Here is a 21,720-nt window from a genome sequence, read left to right as displayed (position 1 = left end):
CAGGGCGCGGGTGAAAAAAATCCTAAACAGATGCACAAACAGGCAACCCACAAGGTATTATACCTATTAGCAAAAAATTATATATGTCCATCTCGATGTCAACCGGGCGCAACATAGCCACCACCAACACCAGTGTGCGGAAAACACACGGGAAAGGACCAAATTCCAAAGGCGTAAAACAACCACACTTATCTACAGGATTTGGCGCTCTGCCGTGCAAAGGTCACAAGGATAAGGAGGCCATATCTAACCAACATGGTACCCACGACACCGCACCAAGTGTATGCATAGGATAGTGGATCCAACTGATAGAGACAATACCCCCTACCGTGTCAACACCCCCAACCGATCTACGTTGTGGTCACACCCACACTGTCTCCCATATAATGGTGGGTAGCGGAAAGCGAGCCTAAGTTCCCCACGTCCAAAACCTACTCGTTTCTCAGTTGTAGATACAAGCGTCACAATGAAACCTCAGAAAATCAATATAACAAGCTGAAAAAATAATATTAATATATATAATACCTGTTCATAGGGGCTCAAACAAGCAATGCTATCAAGGAACAGGGCAAAGATTCTCAATCACTCGAAGAAGACCCAGGGTACACACTCCAACTCTCCTACCTGTCGGATTGTTACGGTTGAATACCGACAACCTCGCGCTCTCTCTTCGCAGACAGCTGGCTCCTCTGCTCTCTCTATCGGAACCGGTAACTCTGGGGAGAAAACCAAACCATTCAACCAACAAGCTATCCTGTGCATGAATTCCCGGACGTTCCCCGTGATCCCGCTATGTCACCACGCCGCCCCCTATGTCAGAAGCCTCACACCACGTACCTAATCCTTCCGTGACTGAAACACGGTCTTCCGTCTTCCACTGGCGCACAAGGGTACAGCACACACTCCTCGCTGCAATGCATATTTAAAAGGGAGACTGTGTTCAGGCGCCTCACATGATCGCAGTCCAACATACCACGTGATCGGCACTCTGCCACTAACTACTGAAAAAAGGCTTCTCACTGACCACTATGATGGGATCAAGCTCTGGGGAACAACACTCTAGAAAAATGAAAAAAAGACCCAAGTCTTAGGGACAAGGCAGCTACACTTGTTTTATATCTACTCTATGGAGACCCCAACTATGCACAAAGAAAAAAGCACAACACCCGGTACTAAATAATAAAGGGATACAAAAGTACGCAAAAATACAATGAACCAAGTTCACCGACCCACTTTCCTAACTGTTCAAAAAGACAACGTGACTCATGGCCCGCACTACTTATCCTGTGTTTTTCTTGACCAAAATCACTGCTTATCAGTTGATTGTCAAAACGATCTGTGGCATATCCTACCAGTGTTTCCAACCCACCCATTGGCGGAGGTGGCACTCCAGCCGCACCCACGGACAACACCAAGATGGACACACAATCAATGTGAAAATGAAGATTAAATTATACACAATACACAAATACATTGCGTTGAAAGAACATTAAAATATACCTGTACAAAAAAGAAAAAATACATTCACCACAAACTACATAGTTTTTCACAAACACATACAGAAATTGCACGTGTGCCGAAGAGTAACAAACAATATCCTCAGCTATATACAATGCTCTTTACAAAGTATCAGTGTGTATCTCAGACAAACTCATCCTGATCTATTATGGCTCAGCGAAACTGGTGCTTAGATCAGTGCCCATATTTCGTCCAGATCGTTCAAACCATGTGTTGCCGTGTGATACTTCTCTATCATGTGTGCTTCTAGTTTATTTAAAGTTGTTTGTAATGTCCCATAATGTTGATTATGTCCCTAAATAATCGCCAACATTATCGGCGTATTGTTAACAATCCAAGTGCAAGTCTTAAAGCCCATATATTGCATTTGACCACCAAAGCACTGTATGATGGGTTCATATGTAGAAAGGAATATGAATACCTGAATAATACTACATCAAAAATTCCCAACATGTATGTTTTACCCAAAATCCACAAAAATAGCCAATATCCACCACGGCGTCCTATCATTGCAGCGTGTGGGACACTTTTGGAACCGCTTGCTAAATACATTGATGTATTTCTGAAACCTTTTGTACCTCTGACCCAAGCCTACATTAGGGATACGATGGACTTCATCTCTAAAATAGAAGACTCGACATTCGATAGTGACCAACAGTTGTTGGTCACTTTCGATATCGAAAGTCTGTACACCAACATACCACATGAGGCCCTTCTTGTGTTAGAGAAAATATTAGACGAGAGACCAAGACCGCATGCAGTTTCCACTGATTTTATTGCAGCCCTGGCTAAAATCTGTCTTAAGGACAATTTCTTTGGCTACAAGGATGAATTGTACACCCAGGTCAAGGGCGTGGCCATGGACTGTTGTTTTTTTCTCCTGAAATTGCCAATCTGGTAATGGATACTTTTGAGAAAAACTTCATCTTCCATGAAGCAACCCCGTTCATGTCCAACATTGCTCGATGGATTCGTTTCATCAATGACATTTTTATGATTTGGTCTGGAACGCAGGAACAGCTCATGGCATTCCATTATTGGCTTAATACACGCTCTACTGATCTTAATTTCACCATCACGTTCAGTGACTCTAAGATTAATTTTTTAGATGTTTCAGTTGGTAACAACAATGGGTGTTTAGAAGTATGTCTGTTCATTAAACCAACAAACCGCAATACGTTCTTGCACTTCGCGAGTGGTCACCCAAGATCCTTAAAAGAAAACTTGCCATATGGCCAGTTTTTAAGGATTAGACGTAATTGCAGTAATAAAACAGATTACTTCCTGAATGCTGAAAAACTGCAAACCAAATTGTGCAACCGGGGTTACCCCAGAAAATTAGTGAGAACAGCACTAAAGAGAGCATGGTTTACCCCCGCGAGACTTTACTTACCCCTAAAGAAAAAAAGACATCAGACAGACTCACTTGTGAGCTCACTTACAACCCCAAAGCTAACAAGATTTTAAAAAAATCATCTTACGTAATTGGAGGTTAATCGAACAATTTGATATCCCTAAACCATTATTTTCATTTCGCAAAGGAAAAAACGTACAACAATACCTTGTTAAGGCAGCCCGTGAAATACAACCCCAGGTTGGACTACGACAAATGTTAGGTCTCCCACCAGTTATCGGGCACTTTAAATGTAATAATTGTGGGGTTTGTACTTATACCATCAACTCTAAACATGTAATGATGAACAATGAGAAACACGTACAAAAAAGTTTTTCCAATTGCAATACGAAATATGTGATATATTGTATTGTATGCCCATGCGATAAGGTATATATTGGCCAGACTACACAAGTTGTTATGTCAAGAATCATGCAACACCAATCAAGATTTTGTTGTAAAACTTTGGCGGCCCCCTTGGTTCAGCACTTCTTGGAGCAAAACCACGGTGAGAATGATATTAAGTGGTCAGTACTTTTGGTTGTAAAACCGACGAATAAAGGGACATTACAAACGACTTTAAATAAACTAGAAGCACGCATGATAGAGAAGTATCACACGGCAATACATAGTTTGAACGATCGGGACAAAATATGGGCACTGATCTAAGCACCAGTTTCGCTGAGCCATAATAGATCAGAATGAGTTTGTCTGAGATACACACTGATACTTTGTTAGAGCATTGTATATAGCTGAGGGTATTGTGTGTTACTCTCCGGCACACATGTAAAATTTCTGTATGTGTTTGTGAAAAACAATGTAATTTGTAATGTATGTATTTTTTCTTTTTTGTACAGGTATATTTTAATGTTCTTTCAACGCAATGTATTTGTGTATTGTGTATAATATAATCTTCATTTTCACATTGATTGTGTGTCCATCTTGGTGTTGTCCGTGGGTGCGGCTGGAGTGCCACCTCCGCCAACCGGTGGGTTGGAAACACTGGTAGGATATGCCACAGATCGTTTTGACAATCAACTGATAAGCAGTGAGTTTGGTCAAGAAAAACAAAGGATAAGTAGTGCGGGCTATGAGTCACGTTGTCTTTTTGAACAGTTAGGAAAGTGGGTCGGTGAACTTGGTTCATTGTATTTTTGTGTACTTTTGTATCCCTTTATTATTTAGTACCGGGTGTTGTGCTTTTTTCTTTGTGCATAGTTGGGGTCTCCATAGAGTAGATATAGAACAAGTGTTGCTGCCTTGTCCCTAAGACTTGGGTCTTTTTTTCATTTTTCTAGAGCGTTGTTCCCCATAGCTTGATCCCATCGTAGTGGTCAGTGAGAAGTCTTTTTTCAGTAGTTAGTGGCAGAGTACCGATCACGTGGTATGTTGAACTGCGATCACGTGAGGCGACTGAACACAGTCTCCCTTTTAAATGCGCATTGCATCGAGGAGTGTGTGCTGTACCCTTGTGCGCCAGTGGAAGACGGAAGACCGTGTTTCAGTCACGGAAGGATTAGGTACGTGGTGTGAGGCTTCTGACAAAGGGGGAGGCGTGGTGACATACCGTCATCACGGGGAACGTCCGGGAATTCTTGCACAGGATAGTTTGTAGTGAATGGTTTGGTTTTCTCCCCAGAGTTACCGGTTCCGATAGAGAGAGCAGAGGAGCCAGCTGTGTGCGAACAGAGAGCGCTAGGTTGTCGGTATTCAACAGTGACAATCCGACAGGTAGGAGAGTTGGAGTGTGTACCCTGGGTCTTCTTCGAGTGATTGAGAATCTTTTCCCTGTTCCTTGATAGCATTGCTTGTTTGAGCCCCTATGCACAGGTATTATATATATTATTATTATTTTTTCAGCTTGTTATATTCATTTTCTGAGGTTGCATTGTGACGCTTGTACCTACAACTGAGAATCGAGTAAGTTTTGGACGTGGGGAACTTAGGCTCGCTTTCCGCTACCCACCATTATATGGGAGACAGTGTGGGTGTGACCACGACGTAGATCGGTTGGGGGTGGCGAGAAACGAGTAAGTTTGGGACATGGGGAACTTAGGCTTGCTTTCCGCTACTCACCATTATATGGGAGACAGTGTGGGTGTGTCAAACATTTGTCTGAAGCACTCCCTTCTTTTGTCTTTTATCTGTTCCTGTACCTTTTTATCTGGTTTAGCGTGCATGCACTCGAGTGTGCTCCGCTCCTTGTGCACACTGATACTATCCATATTCAAGCGATGACCAGCTCTGTGCTGGTCATATACGAGTTGCACAGCCGTATACACATAGTGTTCCAAATTATTCACTTTAGCCATAGTAGTACCATTTTGAATCCATTTTATTTCCAAATTTAATCCAAACTTCATTGTCACGCCAGGGATACGAAATTCATTTCAGTTTCTGCGTGTAAATATTACATGATTGCCAATCCAGGCTTAAACATGAACATGTGCTGAATCTCGAATCCTCTGAATTATACAAACATCGCACCCAATGCATTTCGCTTTACGCTTCGTCAGGGGTATCTGCGGTACAAAAAATTCACATGTGTCCCTCGTTGTTTAAAAAAATGCATATTCAACATTTCAACATGGCCATTTACTTCCCCTCCCCGTTCCGTGATTATAATACTCCCTTTCACATACTGTCTAACCCCCACCCTTTATCGTGCTTGTTTTGTAACACCTCATTACCGTGCTGCAACTCCCAGTGAATCCTGCGTGCTCGACAGTGCTTAATTCCGTGACTCTAACATAAACTGTAAAAGGTGCCTGTTAATTTCCCGCTAATTTTAACGTTCCGTAACTCAAACATAAACTGTAAAAGGTGCCTTTTGATTTCCCGCTGACTTTAACCTTCACCTTCTTATCCTCCCAGACAGTGTGGGTGTGACCATGACGTAGATCGGTTGGGAGTGACGACACGGTAGGGGGTATTGTCTCTATCAGTTGGATCCACTATCCTATGCATACACTTGGTGCGGTGTTGTGGGTACCATGTTGGTTAGATATGGCCTCCTTATCCTTGTGACCTTTGCACGGCGGAGCGCCAAAACCTGTAGATAAGTGTGGTTGTTTTACGCCTTTGGAATTTGGTCCTTTCCCCTGTGTTTTTCGCACCCCTGGTGTTGGTGGTGGCTATGTTGCGCCCGGTTGACATTGAGATGGACATATATAATTTTTTGCTAATAGGTATAATACCTTGTGGGTTGCCTGTTTGTATATCTTTTTAGGATTTTGTTCACCTGCGTCCTGAGGAGGCCAAGAGTCTTGGAGGCCGAAACGCGTCCGCGTCGACATACCATTTTTGAAAAGAGGAGTCCATGTGATAAATTTGACCAGAATTATTCACTTGGTTAATCACAATCTTTATAAGTTGTTGGTTCAAAATTTGTGAACTGATTGTGTGAATACACAACTCCCTCTTTTAGTGTACCACCTGACTTTATAGTTGGACACTCTGTTGATTATGTGTGATTATTTGGGTGAAAATTGGAAAATAATCTGTACTAGTCTATTTTAGAATCATGTTTGTTTCTAGAAGTCTTGTTCATTTATGTAACAATGGTGTGAATATATGTGTATTTTGTATGATGATTTATTTTGCATAAAAAAAGAGAATACAACTTTTTGAAGTTCAGATTGCCAAAATCAAAATAGGTGATCATGATGACTTGATGGCATGTGTTCTTTATATAAGAATAATGATAAAATAAGATTAGGAATTAGGTTCGCACTGTAGGGGGAATTTATAGTCCATGTCCTTTATTTGGTAAATTGATCCCTTCCCTCCAGCTTCTGTTTTTTGCAGTCTTGTGTACCTTACCCAGGTGTGTGAGGGTTATTTGTGTATACCCCTATTATTATCAATATACAAGAAGGTGATCTGGGCAGAGGCATGTCAGAAAGCCTTTGACTCCCTTTAACAGGTAATGTTCACAGCTCTTGTGCCCAAGGCCCCTGACTTTACCTAGTAATTTATTGTCCAAACAGAAGCCACAGAGTATGTTATATGGTCAGTTCTATCACAGCTAAATGTGAAGGGCTTAGACCTACCTGTAGCATTTATGTCTAGGAGGCTACTTCACAGAGAACAGAGGTGGGGTGCTTTTGAAAGGGAAGCCTTTTCTGTGGTCTTGGCACTGAAGAAGATGAGGCTATACTTGTTTGGGTCTCACTCCTGGGCTCAGACAGACCACAGACCTCTAAAGAGGCTCATGCAAATGAGGGACGAGAATCCAAAATTGTTGAGGTGGTCCATCTCCCTACAGGGAACAGACTTTATGGTGGGACACCATAATGGGTCAGACCACACCACTGCTGATCTATGCAGGTTGTCCTGCCTTAGTGAATATAACTGCCAAGGGGTTTGGTAGTTCTCCACACTTTAAGCTCAGCAGGGAAAAGGGGATTTGAACTGTCAGCTTTAGGGTGGTCTTCCCCCAAACTTTTTGCTTCTCCGCCTCCATTTTGCTGAACTTATGTTTGTTGGCCTAAAGACTCTGCCCAATTTACAAGTGGTAGACCGTATTAAAGTGCTTGTACTCACTGCACTAAAACACAATTAAATTGACTTATACCCAACAGGCATATTTACTCCACTCATATATCCCTTGCAGAGTGGTACACCATACATCCAGGGCCTGTATAACAAATGCTACCAGTGAGCCTGCAGTACTTATTGTGCTATCCACTAAAGTAGCACTCGAACATATGCCCTAGGCCTGCCACTTTAGCCTGAATGCAGTTGTAAACTGCCATTTCGACTTGGCATTAAAACCCTCACTCCTGAGGTAGGCCATAGGTAGCCGATAGGGCTGTGTAATTAAGAGTTTCAACATGTACATTTCAGTGTTCGATGTCCTGGCAGTGAAAACTTCTAATTCCGTTCCTTAATATATTTAAGAAGCTGTAATTTACAATTGGGAGCAGGTAGCTATGTCATGTTTGGTGTGTATGGAATTGTATTGAAAAACCCAATTTAATGGTAAAGTCTGTTCATTTGTTACAATTTTGAAAATGCCACTTTTAGAAAGTTGCATTTCTCTGCCCTTTTGTGTTTGCAATTTGTCTTGATTCACGTGGTTGGATGCAACCGACAGTTAGACTTTGTGAATTCCTCGCAGGCAGTAACGCAATAGAGGAAGTAGGTGTGCCTAGGCAGACCATCTGCTGGAAGGATGAGGGGGAAGAGCTTAACACTGCCCTACTTTCAAATTGATAGGGAGTGCTCTGCTTGCACACAACGGGCCTAACACCTCCTCATTTTCACTGCAGCCAGCTTAGAGCCAGGGCAAGGGAGAAATACCATGTAAATCAAAGTCACTGTCTGGAAGCTTCTCCCACCTTCTAGAAGGAGGGCACCAGGGTATAAAAATAGGGCCTCAGACAAGAACTCTTCAGTGCAGTTCTGGACCTGTGGAAACTCTGGCAGGAAGAATGACTGATGTGCTGCTGAAAGTAGTGTCACTTTGACCTGCTGCTCTCTTGCCTCATTGAGAAGGACAGGCCCTGCATCTCTTGAAACCTGAATCCCTGAGTGACTCCAAGTGCTAGTTGGCTGTCCTCCTGATCTAAAACCTCAGGGACACAACAGACACGCACTGGCACCTGGACTCTGCCATCTGTGAGTCTACCCTGCCAAGTGGTGCCACTCCAGTCCTGGACTCTTGGAAGTGGGCTTAAGGGTGGTATCCTTGACAATGTTGCAGGACCTTGCATTGCAACCTAGCTGCAGCTTGGAAATGACACATCTCTTCGGCTGTTGGGCGCATCTTATATTCCTCTACAAACCAGGATTTAAGGGGTTCCTGTAGCCGACCCATGCTCCATCTCGGTCTGCTTGAACTAGTGACTTTGTCCCAGTCTGGCGCAACCAGAGATCCACAGTTTGTGCTTTTTGCAGCTATTGCACTAAATAAAATTGTATTGCATACCACCGGTTCAACTGATAGATTTGTGTCATTTTTGGCTTGTTTTATTGATTGAAAAACTCTTTTTTTCTAACCTGTTGTGGGATCCTTTCTGTGTGGTTTTTCGCTTTATTACTGTTTGAAGTTTTGCATACATATTTAACACATTTCTTCAAAGTTAAACCTGACACCTGTGTGCCAAGCTACCAGAGGGATGAGCTCAGATTAATTTAGGGTTGGCTTGTACCTCACCCTGACAAGGATTGTGGTTGTTGCTTGACCAGGTCTCACACCCTAGTCAACCAACAACCAAGTTTCTTATACTATATGAACTTCAGGATACCAAGTATCATTTTATATTTTGGGGTCTCAGGAAAATGTGTTTTTCTATGGTCAACAGCAGCAATAGTTGCAGATTTATTTCATGCGAACATCTACCGCTGTCTCTGAAAAGGCATTGCTGATAACTTGCTTGCTCCCACCATGCTCTAGTAGATGTAATACTAAAATAACTACAAAAAGATAGCATAGGGACGCACACGGTAGAGGCTACAACGTGTATTAACAAGTTTTTCCACATATATGCAGAACTTGGGACTGCAAATTAACATATCGAAGACCTTCATACTGAAATGAGGAAAAGGGAGCTCAAAGTGTAACGATATTTTCATAGATAAGAAGAAGGTCGAAGCTACTAAAACATTTCCCGACCTAGGCATCTTGTTTGATCAGAATGGTTCATGGTCTCAAGCTATTAAATCTAGAAAGCTACTGTTTATGAAACTACCGCAGCCTTGGCTAATTTTTCAAGTAAGCTGGGCAAAAGATCGCCTGCAGAGTTAATAAATATATATATTGCCAACTGTGTAAATACTGCTTTATATGGTGCAGGGCTAAGGGGCTATTGGGATTCCCAGGCCCTGCAATTAGTAGAGAAGGCCTTTATAAGATTCGTTTTAGCTGTTCCAGGAAGTTGTTCTACATATGTTTGCCGCACAGAGTTGGGGTTGCCTTATATAGCAGACCTATTTAAAATACAGCTAATCCTCCTGTGGCTTAAGATCTGGGCCTCGGGGAAAAAACACCCTCAACAGGGATAATATAAGGCATTGCACTAAATTACAACAGGTGCCTAATATACCTACGCTGAAATACATTAAACACTTTATGAGCGACCTAGGTCACCCAGAATATTATGAAGACCCAGAATCTTTAGTACTTGTCAGTTGAAAAGACCTTAAAAGAGGTTGGATGACACTACTGGAGTCAAATAGATTCTCCATGGAAATAATGAGATCTATTGTACGCAATAATCAAATGGTATTGACCATTTATGATATGCAGCCTTATTTACGAATCATAGAGTGTATGCATGATTGATTCGCTTTAACTCGCTTCAGGTTTGACAATTTCCATTGTCTAATAAGTTTTCCTGTTATAAATAATTGCTCAAGCACGCTCTGTAAATGCCCATGTGATGGAATGTAACCGCAGACAACAGTTCATGCAGTGCTTTTCTGTAAATTCCATGAAGTTAAGAGAAAGTTGTGGATTATTCCGATTTTAAAGCTTCTTGGTCTCAGACAATGTGGTCCAGCTTTTTTATCTCTCCAGCTTTTAGATCATGAGTATACTATGTGGACTGTGGCAATCTTTCTAAGGAATTTAATTAGATGTAGAAAAACCATCATCGTGTGATCAGCTGGTAATGTAAACAAGATAATATTTTATGATGAACTTTTTATTAGTTGTTGCTGAAGTTTTCATTATTAAATAATCCTATTGTATATTTAATCATTCTGTACATGGTTTTAGCTATGTAAATAGTATCTGTTTTATTCCTGCATTTGCTTTTATGACTCCCATTGAGGAAATCGAATACAGCTTACTTTGATTGATTGATAGCATATACTGATGGACATTCATATAAGAAATATTGTTTTTTTAATTAATAGAACGGTGTTGCTGAAGAAACTCTAATCTGGGGATCAGGGCTAATAGATTTTTGGATCAATTCTTTATTAAGGCTTGTCTCTGTTTTGAATGATAACAAATCACAACAGCTTGTACAACCCAGTGGAGCACATGTACTGTTGTGTCCATAGCCTTGACATCTTGGCATTTAAAAATGCAAATCAAGTAAATGAAAAGCAATCTAAAGGATACAAATAGGGAAAGGAAAACAAAACATCTACAACATCTAGTCACTGAGAATATACTCTCATCTTCACCACTGCAAATGGCTCCAAGTAGTGCCTCAGATCATTAATGAGTGGTAAAATATTATAACACAGAAAAGTGTGGCAGGGGCAGGGAAGGGGGAATTAAAAGCAGCACACACTATGATATTTTCCATTAACAGGTTCATAGGTTCATATTTTGGGGAATGCAGCCATCTGTTCCCATAGTCTATAGATACTTTGTTCATAGGAAGCCATTCTGTACATTTCAGTCAGTCCGTCCCTCTGTGTTGGGTGGCTGGGTGAGCCCCAACGCTTGAGTATGCCAGTCAGTCAAGAGGTCTTTATTCGATTTACATCATAAAAGACATTCACATATACATAAAAATAGCATTTTGCATATAAGATAATAAATACTTTACAATTTAAAATCATGATAAGAAAGTATTACATTTAAAGTCAATAATAGACGAAAAGACCCCTTGCTACATAGAACATCTTGCTTTAAAAAACACAGTACAACATAAAATTCATTTGCCAAGGTTGCGGGTTCGGATTGACCATGCCCAACTCACAAATTTTGCTACGCCGATAACAATGGAAGGGGAGGTATCATTTCTGAGAATTCTAAACGCTTCCACAGCAGATCTGGTCCCTAATAACCGACAAACTGGTATAAGCCAAACTTTCCTGGGTAACGAATACATAGGGCAACAGAAAAGGAGATGTTCAATATTCTCTACTGCTGTTACACAGAAGGGACATTTATCGCTGCCACCAGCTGACCAAGAGTGCGTTAGCCCCCGCACGGGAAGCGAGCCCACACGTAGTTGGTGATACAGTTTACGATCATGTGGCTTGGTGATTAAGTCCCAATAGGCTTCGTATTTGGGAACATCTTTTGCAACCAAAAATTCCAGTGTCATGGTCGGACCAATGGACATAGCAGATCTCCTCTCAGTGATCCAGTGCCAGTAAATATCCTTAAGTGCCTTTTTTGAAGGAAAAGTCGCACTTGCTGGATCTACCCATAGTGCCTCTAGGTTTACGTTTTTCAGGAGTAACCTGAGGTGGCAAAACCAAGGCACCCTATGGGACCTATCAAGACCCCTCACATCTTCGATGGCTTCAGCAAACAAGGATAATTCCGGTGTAGTCCACAGGCGCCGCCAAAACGCCAGTGGTCTAAACCGTACCACGTCTTCAATAGGCTTGACACCTAGGTCTAACTGCAGGGGTAAACAAGGTGTCGATTGAGGGAGACCACTTGCCATTCTCAGAAACCTATTCTGGGCCACCTTCAAGGAGGAAAGATCACTATATCCCCACAACTCGGCCCCATAGGTGGTTGCAGGAATTACCTTTGAACCATAAATTTTAATAAGCGGTGCCATGGGTTTAGTGAGGGATTTAGCATACTCCTTCAGTAAGGCTCCCCCAAGTTGCCCATGTTTCAGGGTCATAAGATCCATCTGTGGTTTCCAGCTCAGATTCTCACTTAGTGTGACACCCAGGTATGTGAAGACCTCAGTTTGGTCCAGGGTGGCACCACACATTGACACCTTGGCCTTCACAGGCTTGGGGCCACGCAGAACCATAAACTTGGTCTTATTAACGTTCACCTCTAACTCATGGTCGCTGCAAAAACACTCAAACCGAGCCAGGGCGGACTGCAGTCCCTGCCTCGTTTTCAAAATAATCAGAGTATCGTCCGCGAACATGAGTAGAGGGATTTTCCTTCCTGCAAGTGTGGGCGCGTCCGTTGGAACATTTGTGAAATACTTAGTCACCCCATTAATAAACAAGGAGAACAGGGTCGGGGCCAACACACACCCTTGTCTGACCCCCTTAGCAACTTTAAAGCTGTCGGTAACTTCACCTGGGCCACCCCATCTTACTTTGGCATAGGTATTTGTGTGCAAATTAATCAACAACACCCCCAGCTCATTGGGCATTCCAAGATCCAGCAGAACTTCCCATAGCTTAGACCTAGGTACAAGGTCGAAAGCTGACCTGAGGTCCACAAATGCCGCAAACAACAGGCCTCCCCCAAGAAGGACCACCTTCCAATATACTAACATAAACCTAAAAACTTGCTCCAGGGTCCCCATGTGTTGCCGAAAACCTGCCTGCAAAGGGCTTAAAACATCATAATCGGAAATCCAAGTCTGGATCCTGCCCAGGAGAAGGCGGGCCACAATTTTTTGTACTGCATCAATGAGGCTTATGGGACGGTAATTGGCCGTTACTGAGCGGTCCCCCTTATATGAATGGGGAGAATCTCCGCCCCGAGCCATGATTCTGGGACTTTCGCACCCCTTGCCAGTGCATTCGCCAAGAAGACAATATATGGGACCCAGAGGTCCTGTTCCTGCTTAAACATGTCGGCTGGTATGCAGTCAGGACCTGGTGCTTTACCTCCCGGGATAACCCTTAGCACCGCCCTCACTTCGGTAGGCATGAAGACCAGGGCATCTTTGGTATTGATGTGAATCGGATATGCGGGGTTGGAGCCATTCGCTTTGAATTGGTTCCCATAGTACTCAACCCATTTCCTTGGCTCAACACTATTAGCAGGGGATCTATCTTGTGGGCAATTTCCCCATTTAAGCTGCCGCCAGAATTTGATCATATTATTGCTCTGACATGCCTCCAGCAATTCCTTCCAGCGGGTCTCATCCCAAATCTTCTTAGCAGCGGCCTGCACAACTTTATAGGTTGCCCTGCAACAACGAATTAGGGTCTGGTCTCTTGACCTTAAAGCCGCATGTAGCGCCTTTTGTGAATCCCTACAGGCGCTATCAAACCAGGTTAGGGGCTTTTGCTTATTCTTACTAGGGCCCATGGGTTTAATAAAAAAAGTTTTAAGATTTAAAAAGAGATCCCTGTGAAGTAGTGTAATATTATCCAGAAGGGCCGACTCCTGGATGAGCCCGCTGATTTGGGTCAATGCATCCCTCAGCATGCTTCTAATCCTTAGCAAGACCTCCTCATCCAGGGCTATTTTGGGTCAACTTATTATTATTATTATTAAAGGCAATTTATATGGCGCAACTAAGCCCAATGGGCGTCAAGGCGCATAACCAAACAGTAACAGCTGTTAGAGATACCACTATGCAGTTATACAACTATTGCAGTTATACAACTATTGCGGGTAAGCCTTGACGAAATACCAGGTTTTAAGGGCCTTTTTAAAAGAGGAGAGAGAGGACTGTGTCTTGATATCTTGGGGGAGAGAATTCCACAACTTTGGTGCAACAATTGAGAATGCCCTATCTCCCCATCGTGCTCTTTTGGCTCGAGGGACGACCAACAGATTCAGCTCAGCAGATCTAAGCGCTCTCCCCGGCTGGTAGGGAGTAAGCAAGGCGCTTAACGGGTGCGTAGATCTTTCTGATAGAGCTCTATAGGCTAAGCAAAGAACTAACCCTTCTTCTATTGTTGGATATTGAAACCTGTGGCAAGGACGCCTCTGCCACCATAGGGGCTGCAAAGGCACCTTCTTCAATTGATAGAACCAGTGGGTTGTGATCACTTTCAGCTCTTTTAGCAACCACCATATCCAGCAAACTGGGCCACATTTCCACGTTCACCAGGATGTAATCAATGCGCGAGCCGGATCTGCCATTATCAAAAGTCATTGCCCCCGACCTGTCTGACTTCAGACGCCCATTGACTGCACGCATTCCCTGGTTCAAACATAGGCCCTTTAAAAAAATGGCTGATTGAGTCCATTTCTTGATTGGTTGCAATTCCAGACCAGGAATACCCCACTGGGAGTCCTCATCCTCAGTAAGCAAACCATCGTCCAACCCCATGGGTTCAAAACAGGTATTGAAATCACCCAGTACCACCCTATTTGTGTTCACCGGTAGTGAACCTAGGAATCCATCCAACACCAATGCAACAGGGGAACATTTTCGCCCTTGGACACCCCGCATATAAATATTCACAATTACCATATTTAGTCCTGAAGACGAGGTTATCCGTATTGCCAACATATCGGGGTTATCCAATGGGAGCTCCACCACCATTACACCCGCGTGTTGGCGCACCCAGGTTGTTAGGCCACCCACAGGCCTACCCCTTGCACCCTTCGTAGCAGGTCTAGAGAAATGTAAGTACCCAGCACGAAAGATTGGCCCAAGAGCCCATGTTTCCTGGAAGGACCAAATGTCAGAGAGATCAATAAAAGTCCCCCAATCCGGCAAGTCTAGCTTTCATTCGAGACCTGCAATATTCCAAGAACTTATCCGTAGTTTAGACAGACACATGTTGGATACCTCCAGTCCCACTCCTGCCAAGCCAAGAGTGGGAGAGTGTGGTGTGCAAGGAGTAAGGCTAGCGTCAGGGCGTGGGAGTAAAGAACTTGCAGGTGGGACTGGGGGAAGAAAATCACCTGGGATGGCTTTATCAACATTTAAATCAACAATTAGCCCCTGATCGGCTCCCTCAGCAGATAAACAACAATCAACAGAAGGGGGAACTGATATAGGGTCTGTAGGAAAGCAAGATAAAGGCCAATCATATACTAATTCTGAATGTGGGAATGATCTGGGGGTGAACATACCCTGTGGACTATCAGCACATTCCCCCGACTGTCAATCGCACCCATCAAAACAGGATAAGATATTAAATCTGTTGGATGTTTCTAGCGGGGTGAAAGGGATCAGATGGTCCATTCTCCCATCCCCATGCACCTGTTCCAACCTCCCAGGTGGCATACCATAGTTTCTTACAGGCACTGTATTCCACCCTAGGTCTAACCTAGTGGGCAAGGATCTGATGGCCTGACCCGTGTATCTGTTATTGGGTGGCATATACATATTGTGTTGTGTATCAACTAAGCCTCCTGAAAAGAAAGGAGGGCACACAAGAGATCTTGGATAGAAGAAGGTCAAGTCATGGGGAACTATGGCACTACTCGAATTCCCCAGGTTCCCATTCAATATGAGTCTAACTGCCTCAGGGTCTCTAAAGTTTATGACTATGAGGTCGCCCTTTAGGTTTTTTTCCCTACTGCCCAACCAAGAGATACGCCTAACGTGTACGATCTCTCCATTAACGTAATATGGGAGTGGTCTATTTAGTCCCAGCCAATGCAGTGTTTTATTTTTTAGTTGGGAATATCCCTCCCTTTTTCCATCCTCTAGGGTCGGGACGCCAGTAAGCACGACCACAAAGGGGACAGAATCAGGGGGCAACTCAACATTGGGGCCCTGCATTTTATCTTTAGTAGGTCGATTCGGCCTGCCCTGCCCCACATGTCGGATAGGGGGTAACAAACTATCCCCACCCCTCACAGAATCTCTGGCCACCAATACAGCTGATTTATCTGCTGTCACCAACGGGACCTGCTGGACAACTTGCTGGGGAGCTGGTACCCCCAAATGAGTGGAATCTGGAAGATTGTTAACTCCAGTTGCGCCCTTGACAGTGCCCTTGGTGACAACCGGGGGCTGGGCTCGGGCTTTTTGGGCCTGAACTGGGACCTTCGATGGAAGTGCTGGCTTAGCATTGATCTGCGAAGGCCCTGGCTCAGATTTGTCAGCAAAGACTCAAGGTTCCCCAGCCTTTGTTCCACCCTCTTCAGGATGTCCAGAATTGGTTGCATGAATGATCTAAGGAGAAGCTCAAGTGGTTCACAGGAGATGTTGGGCATTAAATCTTTCTCTTGAGAGGGGAGGGATGACCTTAATTCACATAATGGATCAATGGCAGGCCTTGATACTGATGTGGCCAGGACCTCTATGGTTGGTGATGCCGACACCACGGAGGTAGGAGAAGCTACCACAGGGCTATCTTTAGCCTTATACTTGGATCCAGCTGGAACATTCGATTTTAATGATTTGCCAAACTCTGAATGGCTAAGCTTGCTTCTCTGTGGACCCCCCCCCCCCATTTCTCCGTTTAGCCGGAGGGGGCCCATGAGCTTTAGATACATTAGGCAACTTGGCCTTTTTTTTAGATGACTCCCTGGCTGAAAGAGAGGACATGTTAGATACATTTGAGCCTGGTTTGGGGAAACAACGGAGCCCCACAATAGGTATAGGTGTTGCGTTAACAACGTCTGAGTTGAGAGAAATATCTCTTAAGAGTAGGGGAAATGTGTCCAGGGACAGTGGGTCCTCACTAGCGGGGACTGAAGCAGAATCCTGCAAAATAGAATCAGGCATAAGTTCCAACAGGGGTCTAGTTTTCATATTTTCGATGGAGCGACGTCGCTCAGATCTACGATCAGCCAACTCTATATCCTTGTCCATATCCGTGGATGATCTCAAGAAATAGCCCTCTAGAGTTCCTTTACAGCTACTCCCCGCTGAGCACGATTTATCGCCTGCAGAAGTCATGGTTTAAAGTCCTACCTTCCCATCGGCCTGGATGGCTATCGAAGGTGAACGAGGGATGTCCCGTCCCGTCCTCCTCCGTCCCCGGACGGCCCGCCCTTAGCCCGGGCTTCGTCCGGCACGTATCGCGCGCGTCCTCGCGGGACGAAGGCTCTGACTGTGCTTTAAACGCCTCCTGGCGCGCTCGTTGCTGCCGTCGTCGTCGTCACTGGCCCCAAAGGCTGCTGGGGGTTGTGGTCCGGCCGGCGGAGCAAAGCCCGGCCGGTCGGTTCCCAGAAAGAATGGCGGAGCCAAGCCCGGCCGTGATGCAGAGGAGGCGAGAGATTCAGGTGAGGCTGCAGGCAGGACAAAAATAAGGGAGACAGGAGACTCAGCCCCTGACTGTGCTTTAAACGCCTCCTGGCGCGCTCGTTGCTGCCGTCGTCGTCGTCACTGGCCCCAAAGGCTGCTGGGGGTTGTGGTCCGGCCGGCTGAGCCAAGCCCGGCCGGTCGGTTCCCAGAAAGAATGGCGGAGCCAAGCCCGGCCGTGATGCAGAGGAGGCGAGAGATTCAGGTGAGGCTGCAGGCAGGACAAAAATAAGGGAGACCAAGGGAGTATGCATAACTTGTCCGTCCATGATGGCAACTGATATCCGGTTTTTATGGTGTGAGAAAAGGTCTGGTGTGCCAAAATTGTCATGAAATAAGGCTAGTTCGTTAGAGCGTATTCTTTAGAGTGGGCCAGTATATCCCATGTGGCTTTCCAGTATAAATTCAAATTTGACCAACACCATAGTATGTAAGGTAGGACACAGGGGCTAATAGACTTTTAATATCTGGATATGCTGATGTTTTGCAAATTTCACCTCATATGCTGTAGATTTTCTACTGTTTTATCACCTGGTCACCAATTAAATTCCGATAAAATTTTATTTTCCTCCTGTAAAAAATGACGTTAGAGTTACAAGTTTTATGTGTTTGTAGAAAACATTAGAAAGTTTATTTGAGTTTTATCCTGTTTTCATATTTAGAAAATCTTAATATAATGGTTATACATAGTTTATGGATATACTGTTTGTATTTTAACACAATACTTCTGTTTTAGTTGTTTCTCTTAAATCTTAACCTAATGTTACAATTCTGTATTTTTATACAGGGAAATGGTTTAACTATGGGGTGATCTGCCTCGTTTTGATCCTCGATCTAAACATGTGGAAGAACCAAATCTTTTACAATCCTCCGGCATATGGTCAGTACACTGGACCTGGGGAAAAGATCTTCACGGTAGAAGATACCAATATCCTGCAATACCTGAACCAAACCACCTTATCCTGGCAATGGAGGTCCTCTGTGATTGACCCGCGCACGAATCGAAGCTACGCTGATGGTGATATGTTCTTACACAGTAGATACACCGGTGCCAGCCTTGATGTGAAGTGCCTGGCATTTATTCCCAGTCTTTTAGCCTTTGTGTTATTCGGATTTTTCATATGGTTCTTTGGGAGGTTCCATAAAAGCGAGCAAGGTATGGAAAACAAAGACAAAAGCTATAGGCGGATTAAACGGAAGTCTCCTTCAGAGCACAGCAAAGAGATGGGCATGACCATAGAAAACATACCGGCATCTTTGGAGGACACCTTAAGTTTGCCTGATCCACCTTTAGTGGCTGTGCTCACAGACACAAATGAAACTGACTATCCCTCCCACCTACAGGCTTCTGGAAATGTGACCTCACGATCCAATGAAGACGTCTTGGCACCCGCTGAGTCTCCAACTACGCAATGCGACCCTATTGCCTTGTGTTAATTTTCAGGACAACAAAAATGAATTTAATGAGAAGTTGTGAGCTGCCTATCACTGTTTAAAATGTTCACGTCCTTTTGTAGTTTTTAGAAATGTTTTGGAACATAACTTCCATGCTGTGACACAACACAATGGTGCACAAAGGTTTTTTGTTAGAGATTTTTTTTCTATTTGCGATGTACGATAACAGACGTGCCTATGTTCTTTTATACAGTGAAGTAGATTGTCTTTCACAGTGGTACAAGCTATTAGTGTACTGTAGTTGTTGAGACTGCAATCTGATATTAGCTGAAAACATGCAGAAATATACTTCTACCATAGTTGTGCCTTGATATGTTAACTTTCATGAAACATTGTAGACACTTATTTTGAACTTCTTGTTTTGTAAAACAATATATGTGGTTACATTTGATGTTTTGCCATTAGTAGACACACAGACCGATTCCTGAGGAATTTTAGTAAGAGGTCACACTGAAATTATTCAGATTGGAATCCTGCAGCAATGGCAGCTGAGTATTGGATACACGAGGACCTTTTATTTGTTCCACATGGGCTGCCAAGATCACGTACACATGCATCACACAGCCACAGTAGAAAGATAACACTGAATGGGTCAGTACTTATGAAGATTGAGCTTCCTACACCGGTAATTGCAATTAGCGTATAATGCCTAATTGTGTTATTCACAATTAAACGAATATAAACCCCTGATTAAATATCCTGCCACAGGCCTATGAAAACAAAGGTTAAACCTCTCGACCTTGGGCTTAGTTGATTCGTTGCATTTTTCAATATTTAGCAGAGCAGCGTACATTGAACTGTGAAGAATACATATTTCAGGTCAGAGCTGTTTACACCTCCCTGAACGTCTCTGGTTCTGAATGAGAGCTGCACAGGGCACAATAGGACGATACAGCTTACAGCGGAGGTACAACGGAACTCTTTAAGATGAAGCAGCATGCCTGGCTCTCAATTCAGCTCACATTAAACCTTTTGAGTGTCTTTGTTGACAGATGTATGGACGTCATTTTAAAACCAGTGACCGGAGCTTCGCACAAGGAGGGCTGATGACTGGACTGTGCCCGTGGCATGCCCTGCACAAGCGATTAATGCCATATCACACTGAAAAGCTACTGAATGTAAATCTCGCATTTTCATTAAATGTATTCCTGTTTCACTTTGCAGAGCAAAAAGGTCATTTCCAAGTTAGATTTATTTTGCTGTCGGAATTTGATCTTCTTTGTTCGTTTGAAGATTATTTCAACATTCATTTACGCATTAAAGTGTACGATGTTCTGTACCACTGTGTCTGGTGATTTCACACATTCATCACTTGTTACTTGAAGCGCATTTTAATCAACATCGTTTATCAATTTGTTATCAGAAAGAGTGCAGAGCCCTGCATATCGCCCTCTGTGCTTTGTTATTTTACCAGTGTAGGGTACCATGCGAGCCAGATGAAAATTCCGGACTGTTCTTTATCTTCTTTAAACTAAAAACATATTCTTTGTAGCATATCTATTTACTTAACGTTCAAGACCACATAGTGATGCATATGTTTTGATATACTAGCTTACCCGTCGGGCGTTGCTGCAATCTCCGAAGAAAGGAAATTCAAGGAAACTCGTTATGATAACATTCAATTTACATTGTGTCATTTTTATTGAAACATTCATTTTAATATGGAAAACATTTCAAAGTGTCGTTTTAATTCTATTTATTTATTCGAGTGCTTGTGGTTACACGATTTTTTGATCTTCCATTTGGTGCGTACATCAGTATTCGAAAGATTATGAGGGCCCTGGGGGGCCAATATTTTAAAAAAAAATTATGCCAGAAACCTTCGCGGGAGTGTACTCAACAACTTCGCAAAGTTTCCTGGCGATCGGATGAATGGTGTTTTAATTCTTTTTATTTATTAGAGAGCTTGTGGATTCATGATTTTTTGTTTTTCCGTCTTGTGCGTACATTAGTATTCGAAAGACTATGAGGGCCCTGGGGGGGCCAATATTTAAAAAATAATTTATGCCAGAAACCTTCACGGTGTGTGCTCAACAACTTCCCAAAGTTTCATGGCGATCGGATGAATGGTGTAGTATTGCATAAAGCACAAACTGACAGACAGATAGACATACATTCGTTTTTATATATAGAGAGAGAAATTCAACGTATTCAAATATCAAATACCTTCTTTTTTCTGCAAGAAAACGAACTTAAAACATGAGTATGATAATTTAAACCAAGCTGTGCACACCACTTTGTTAGCGCTACCAAATATACTGATCCGAATTACACTGAATGCATGTTCCCACATTCTCACACAGCAGCAAACTATTTAGTAAATTCAAGGCCAGAAAGTGTAAAATAAAAGCTGGATATTTACATTGCTAATTGATATACTTATAATGACATATTCTAAGGTAAAGATGGGACTTCTATTTGATGTGGCCTTCTATGATGCATTAATCACTTTTGATGATCCTATTTACATCGAATTTGACTTTTATTGCCAAAATCCTTATTAGTGGCTTGTTTTAACTACACTTTTCTATGGGTAAATATGTCTTACTAGTAACCTATGTGTGACTTACT

At 43.2% G+C, this 21,720-nt stretch overlaps 1 protein-coding gene across 4 annotated transcripts in view; it reads left to right on the top strand.

Annotated features, from left to right (window-relative positions):
• The window catches only part of TMEM117 (transmembrane protein 117), a 2,403,846-nt gene extending 2,383,418 nt beyond the window's left edge, over positions 1-20,428 (top strand). For all 4 annotated transcript variants that reach the window (XM_078655442.1, XM_078655429.1, XM_078655449.1 and 1 more), the window contains one exon: positions 18,482-20,428. In XM_078655442.1, coding sequence (XP_078511568.1) covers positions 18,482-19,131 — 650 coding nt within the window. In that variant the 3' untranslated portion in view covers positions 19,132-20,428. The remainder of the gene's footprint in view (positions 1-18,481) is intronic.
• Positions 20,429-21,720: the final 1,292 nt, after the last annotated feature.

Source organism: Lissotriton helveticus, chromosome 1_1, assembly GCF_964261635.1.
Source record: "Lissotriton helveticus chromosome 1_1, aLisHel1.1, whole genome shotgun sequence".
In the NCBI taxonomy this organism is placed as follows: Eukaryota; Metazoa; Chordata; class Amphibia; order Caudata; family Salamandridae; genus Lissotriton; species Lissotriton helveticus.
The sequence above is the reverse complement of the archived record's forward strand: the minus strand, read 5'-3'. Positions and strand labels throughout refer to the sequence as shown.